This window comes from Aptenodytes forsteri, unplaced genomic scaffold, assembly GCF_000699145.1.
Source record: "Aptenodytes forsteri isolate BGI_AS27 unplaced genomic scaffold, ASM69914v1 Scaffold261, whole genome shotgun sequence".
Lineage (NCBI taxonomy): Eukaryota > Metazoa > Chordata > Aves > Sphenisciformes > Spheniscidae > Aptenodytes > Aptenodytes forsteri.
The window spans coordinates 43164-49204 of record NW_008795583.1 but is presented as its reverse complement, the minus strand read 5'-3'; the positions used below and the strand labels follow the sequence as shown (position 1 = coordinate 49204).

General features: G+C 63.6%; 1 protein-coding gene across 1 annotated transcript in view; it reads right to left on the bottom strand.

The window, feature by feature from the left end:
* Positions 1 to 4750: 4750 nt before the first annotated feature.
* The window catches only part of TRIM54 (tripartite motif containing 54), a 9412-nt gene continuing 8121 nt past the window's right edge, over positions 4751 to 6041 (bottom strand). Inside the window, exons 5-8 of the mRNA XM_009282313.1 lie at positions 5860 to 6008; positions 5417 to 5521; positions 5122 to 5160; positions 4751 to 4897 (exon numbers count right to left, since the gene is read on the bottom strand). Coding sequence (XP_009280588.1) covers positions 4887 to 4897; positions 5122 to 5160; positions 5417 to 5521; positions 5860 to 6008 — 304 coding nt within the window. The 3' untranslated portion in view covers positions 4751 to 4886. The remainder of the gene's footprint in view (positions 4898 to 5121; positions 5161 to 5416; positions 5522 to 5859; positions 6009 to 6041) is intronic.

The window sequence follows — 6041 nt, the reverse complement described above, 5'->3', positions numbered from 1 at the left end:
GGGGGGCGCGGGCTGCGCGGAGACGGGCTTACCGGGAACGGGGGATGGGTTCACCGGGGCCGAGGGGACGGGCTCACCGGGGACAAGGGGACGGGCTGAGCAGAGCTGGGACGGGGCCGTGCGGGAGCAGCTGGGCGGGCAGCACCGAGCAGGCCTGGGGGACGGGGCTGCGTGTGTCGCTGGGTGGGGGGGACGTACCGTGGTCTCCGTGGGGGAAGGAGCTCCCAGCCCCTGAGGCGAGGCAGCCGTGGGTGTGATGGGAAGTGAAGGGCACAGAGCAGTGGGAACAGTGGGTGCCTCGCCACCAATTAGCAGGGCAAAGAGGTGCTGCACCCACATGTGGACACTGGGGGACATGAGGGGGAGGAACCAGAGTTCTGCATGTGGCAACCCCCCCCCCCGGAGCTGCTGTCAGAACACTCCAACAGGGTGGGGCAGCTCGTGGGGCTGGGGACTGTGGGGGATGGATACAGGACCTTCAGGAGGGGCATGGCCGCCCCGTGCAGGAGCACTGTGATGTGAGGGGCTCCTCCGTGGGACACTCAGTGCTGCTGAGCACTGGTGGGTCAGGACTGGAGCAGAGGGCAGGGCGGGGGACACTGTGGTGGGACTTGTTTCAGACCCCCGATCAAGAGGAGGACATGGATGAAGCTTTCCTGAGACAGCTGGGGGAGGTTCAGGCTCCTCATGGGTGGCCCTGGTCCTCACAGGGGCCTTCAACCTGATCTAGTTGAAGATGTCCCTGCTCATTGCAGGGGAGTTGGACTAGATGACCTTTAAAGGTCCCCTTCCAACCTAAACCATTCTATGGTTCCATGATTTTATGATAACCTCCCTGATACCTACTAGAAGGGCAGCACAGCAGACTGGAGCAGTGAAAGAGGTTTCTGAAGGGTGCTTGGGGATGTGATGGTGGCAGCCGTGAGGCAGTGGAGGTCAGCACCCAGGCGACAGGCAGGAACGCAGGCAGCAGGGTGCAGCCCCTGGACTTCAAGTGAGCCAATTTCAGTGACCTGGTAGGTGAGGTCTGGCAGGAGGTGGCTCCAAAGGACGAAGGAGCTGAAGGAAGCTGGGAGGCCTTTGAGGACAGGCTCAAGAGGGGTCACAGGATGTCAGGATGGCTGAGGGTGGAAGGGACCTCGGGAGATCTCCCACTCCAACCCCCTGTTCAGGGCAGGGGCAGCCGGAGCTGGTTGCTCAAGGCCGTGTATATCTGGGCTTTGAAAGCGGACATTCCATCTGGACATGGAGAAACCTGGAACTGGAAGACCGTACTGGCAAGAAAGACTGTACTGGAACAGGTTGCCAGAGCATCTCCCTCTCTGAAGATATTCAAAACTGGGCTGGACATGGACCTGGACAACCTGCTCCAGCTGACCCTGCCTGAGCAGGGGCTGGGATTAGGGGAGCTCCAGAGGCATTTCACCACTCAGTGAGTCCGTGGGTAGCTTCACAGCTGGAGGGGCCACAACCTCTCTGGGCAATCTCTTCCAGGCAACCTGTTTGATCAGCCTCACCATAAAAAATGGGGGGGGGGGGTTTGAGGGGAAAAAAAAAAAAAACAACCCAACCAAACCAACTTTGGAAAAAAGTTTCAGTGGAATCTCCTGTGGTCATTTGTGCTCATTGCCTCTGGTCCTGTCACTGGGCACCACTGGGAAGAGCCTGGCTCCATGTTTCTTCCCTCCCATCAGGCATGTATACACATGGATTCAATGCGCCTGAGCCTTCTCTGCTCCAGGCAGAGCAGTCCCAGCTTCTCCTCATGCAGCAGATGCTCCAGTCCCTTCAGCATTGCTGTGGCCCTTCCCTGGACTCCAGAGGTTGCATCCTCCTCGCACAGGGGGAGCCCTGACCTGGCCAGGGTTCTGCATCCATGACCTCCCCATGCTGCATGGAGGGGAGGGAGTGAGCTGCTCCCCAGCTGCCAGTGCTCGTCCCCCACAGCCTGGAGCACTGTGGCCATCGCCGCCGGGAGGGCATGTTCCTGCCACCTCTCCAGCTCGGTGTCACCACAGAGAGGTGTTTTTTGGGGTTTTTGTTTGTTTGTTTGTTTGTTTTTGGGGTTTTTTTGTTGCTGTTGCCCTTCATGTCCCTCAACAGGTTCAGCTCGAGATGGGGCCCCCAGAGCCGAGCAGTAACTCTCAGCACGCTGACAGGCTTCCTGGTCGGTGCCCGCAGGGATGTGCAGCAGAGCCGCCTGTCGGGACCAGGGAGAGGCATGGATGTACCAGGGGGTTGGTCTGGAGTTGTTGGGAATCCATGGTGGAGCTCCAGCACGGGGAGAGGGGGGCACGAACACACCCCGCCCCACACACACACTGCGAGGGGCGGGGGGCGGGCAGAACAGACAACAAAGGAGGAATTTTAAAACCTTGCCTGGTTGTGCAGGGAGCGTGTCAGGTGGCCAGCAATCAGCTGGGGCTGGGACATGCAAGGTCAAGGACAGTGTCCACCCCACCCTGGGCCGACGGGGGCTGCCCAAGGGACAGGCTGGGGCTGAGGAGGGCAGAGATGGGTGACAAGCACCTGGAGACAGGGCTCAAGGAAGAAAACTACCTGAAATAGAGGAGAACCAAGCTGGGACTCTCCTGAGACGCCTCAACTCCCAGGGGTGGCACCCAAGGGTGCCCAGGGGCAGCTGAGGTCCTTGTGAGACCCTCTCTATCATCTCTGGAAGATGATGGGGACAGGGGGACATTGCTGAGGGGTGGAAAAAGGCAAATGTTGCATCTCCAAATGGCCCCAAACAGCTGGTGCAGGGATGAAGAGGCCACCCAGCTTCACCTTGGTCCCCAGGGACCACGCGAGCCCTCCCGGGGTGCGTTTCTGGCACGTGAAGAAGCAGACGGTGACCAGGAGCAGCCAGGCTGGGCCACAGTGTCAATCGCCCCCCAGCCGCATTGCCTCTCCCATGAGCGACAGCTCAAGGACACAGGAGAGCAGAGATGTCCCTTAGCCCGTCCCTGGCCAGGGGCTGCTGAGCACATGTGCCCGTGCTGGGACATGGGGTCTGGCGGGTGGACATTGGCAGGCAAGCAGTGGGTGCAGCAGGCAGCTCGGGGAGCCACACTCTGCCAGGGGCTGGCAGCCAGTGAATGCCAACAGGGCACCACGCTGGGGTCCCTCACTCAGATTTGCAGGTAACACCAAATCTGCAGAGACCAGTCACTCTGCTTGAGGGCAGAGCTGCCACCAGCGGGACCAAGCCAGGCTGGAGGAAGGGGCCAGCGGGGACCTTACAAGGACAAAGACAAAGTCCTTCCCTGGGCAGGCAGAGCCCCTGGCAGCCGTGCAGCTGGAGTCCATATCTACAGCAGGAGCGAGTCCAGCACGAGCTATGAGGAGGGAGCTGTGCCGGGCCATGTCCTGTGAGGGGACATGTGGTGCTATGCCCCATGGTGGGCTCAGCTCCAGCATTGGTCCCTCTCACCCACCTCCCTGCCCCAAGCAGGGTCAACACTGGGGACAGCTGGAGCTGCTCTGGACTCCCGAGCCCTGTTTTAAGGGTTGCTGTGCTCTTGGGGAGAAGGAGTTTTTCCTGGTATCCGATGGGAATTTCCTCTGCCCCAGCTTGTGTCACCAGCTCCTGCGCTGTCCCTGTGCCCCGAGGGTGTCTGGCTCCAGCTCTCCGCACCCCAGGAGGCAGCTGAGGGGTCTCCTCTCCCCCAGATGACAAGCCTGGCTCCTGTCCCTGCTGTGTCCCCTGCCCAGCCGGGTGTCCCTGCCTGTTTGATCCCAGGGCCCCAGACTGGGCCAGGAACCAGCCGGTAGCAGGGGAAGGGTCCTGCTGGTACAGCCCAGGCACAGGGGTCTCCTTGGCTGTCAGGGCACTCCCGGCCTCCTGGGCACCCCACTGGGGCCCAGATGCCCCAGCCCCAGGTTCACCAGCACCAGCCACATGCCGGCATTTTGCTTTCCCCGCTCCCACAGGCCTGTCCTCGCCCATCCTCCAGGATCCTGCACCCCATCCCCTGGCCAGCTCAGTGGGCCCCGGGCTTGCTGTGGGGTGCCCAGGTCTGCTGGCTACTGGGGGTCCCAGGCAGGTCCAGCAGCCAGCCCTTGCTGTGCCCCGGCAGGGGTGGGGTGGGGGGGGTGGGGTGGCAGTGAGGAACACCCCTGTGGTGCCCCAGCCCCAGGGGACCTGCCCAGCCCCAGCCTCGGGCCCCATGAGGAGCCCCTCACCATGTGCATCATCTGCTGCATCAGCTGTGACGCTACAGCGGCGCAGGACAAGGCAGGTGACGCAGCCAACGCTGCTGCGGCCCTCCCAGGGGGCTCAGCCGGCGGGGCAGGGCGTGTGGGCCCCGACCTGGTGCTGATTGTGCCGCTCCCGGCTGTGTACTCAGCCAGCTCATCCCAGCGCTGTTTGCTCGGTGCACCCAGGGGACGGTGCTGCTGAGACAACATCCAGCACAGCGCGGGGGCTGGCAGGGCTGGGGGTGGCTGGATGCGGTTCCTCACTCTCAGGCAGGGGCTGCAGACAGGGGGGCAGAGCTCCACTCACAGGGTCCGAGGTGAGAAGCCCCCAGCCACAGTCCTGCCCTGAGTTGCCGGAGCTGAGCTGTGCTGGGGCTCCCTGGGGACGCAGCCCTGCACATGGGATCCTGGGGGCACCGCTGGGGTGGTGGGGCTGAGGCCCAGCTCAGTGGGGCAGGGGCTGCTCCCGGGCTGGACCCCATGGAGCTGGTGCGGAGCCGTGTGTGGGGAAGCCCCAGTGCCCACCCCACACACCACACCGGAGACGACGTCGTCACACACGGTTTAATGTCAGAGAGGGGCAGCTCCAGCATTTTGGGAATTACAGCAGCAGGGCTGGAACTCGCCGAGGGGTGCAAGGGACAGCGATGAGCCACCAGGTGCTGATGCTGCCCCATGGCACCAGCTCAGTGCTGACCTGTGTGGGAAACTGGCCTCAGCACCACGCAGTGGTGACCCCGGGACCCCCGCCCCGGCCTCTGTAGGCAGGGAGACAGGGATGGCCTGGGGGGGGCCCCGAGGTGTGAATCCCCCCATCCGCATCCCCATCTATCCCCAGGAGGTGCCTCCTCTGCCCCACGGCACCCCATGGCCTGGCCCTGTCCCCATCCCCCCCCGCCTCAGTCCCTGTGAGGGTCTCACCATGGGGAGAGCTCACCGGCTTCTGCCTCGGCCCCGCATCTGCAGAGGGAAAGTGGGTGACAAGATGGAGACAGGGATGCCCTGGCACGCTGCAGGACCTGCGTAGCCGCACGCAGGCCACGGCGCAGCCACACAGACACGGTGCTGGGCATGGCACAGCACACACCCCCTCTCCATGCATGGCAGGCCCAGGCCTCTGGGCCCCGCTGCCCCCAAGTGCCTCCACAGCCTTGGGGCCAAGCACAGCAGCCAGGCATGGCACGGCACAGCACAGCATGGCACGGCAGGGACTCACCCTCCATGGCTTCGGGAACCTCCAGGCTGTCCAGCCGGTCCTCATCTGCCACGGCCTCGCTGCCGTCCCCGGGTCCTCCATCTGCCTCATCCTCGCCCAGCAGCTCTGCAGGGCAGAGAGGACAGGTCAGCCGGGGCCCTCCCTACCTGTGGCGTGGGCAGTTCGGGGACACCCCAGGAGAGATGTGACCAGCCCAGCGCAGAAGCCTGGCCCCGGCGTGGGACACAGCAGCCCATGAGCCAGGAAGGGGCATGGGGCAGGCCTGACCCTGCAGGGTCCCTGGGCAGTGCTGAGGGGCCACACATCCCCATTCCTGTGCACGAGGGGACACATCCCCATGCAGGGCACGAGGTGGTGGGGGGCTCTGCCCATCCGAGGGCTGAATGCCCTGGGCAGTCCCACATGCCACCCAGGCACGGCAGTGCTTGTCCTGGTGCCAGCACCTGTCTGGAACTCGATGGTCCTCAGCATCTCTGCCACATAGTCCACGTTGATGGAGAAGTGGTCCATGTTCTCGTAGCCCGGCTCTGGGCGGCTGCTCATCGACACCTTGGACATGTCCGTGATCCTGCAGGGCAGGCAGACCCCCCCCCAGGAGCTGCCGGGGTCCAACACCCACAGGGTC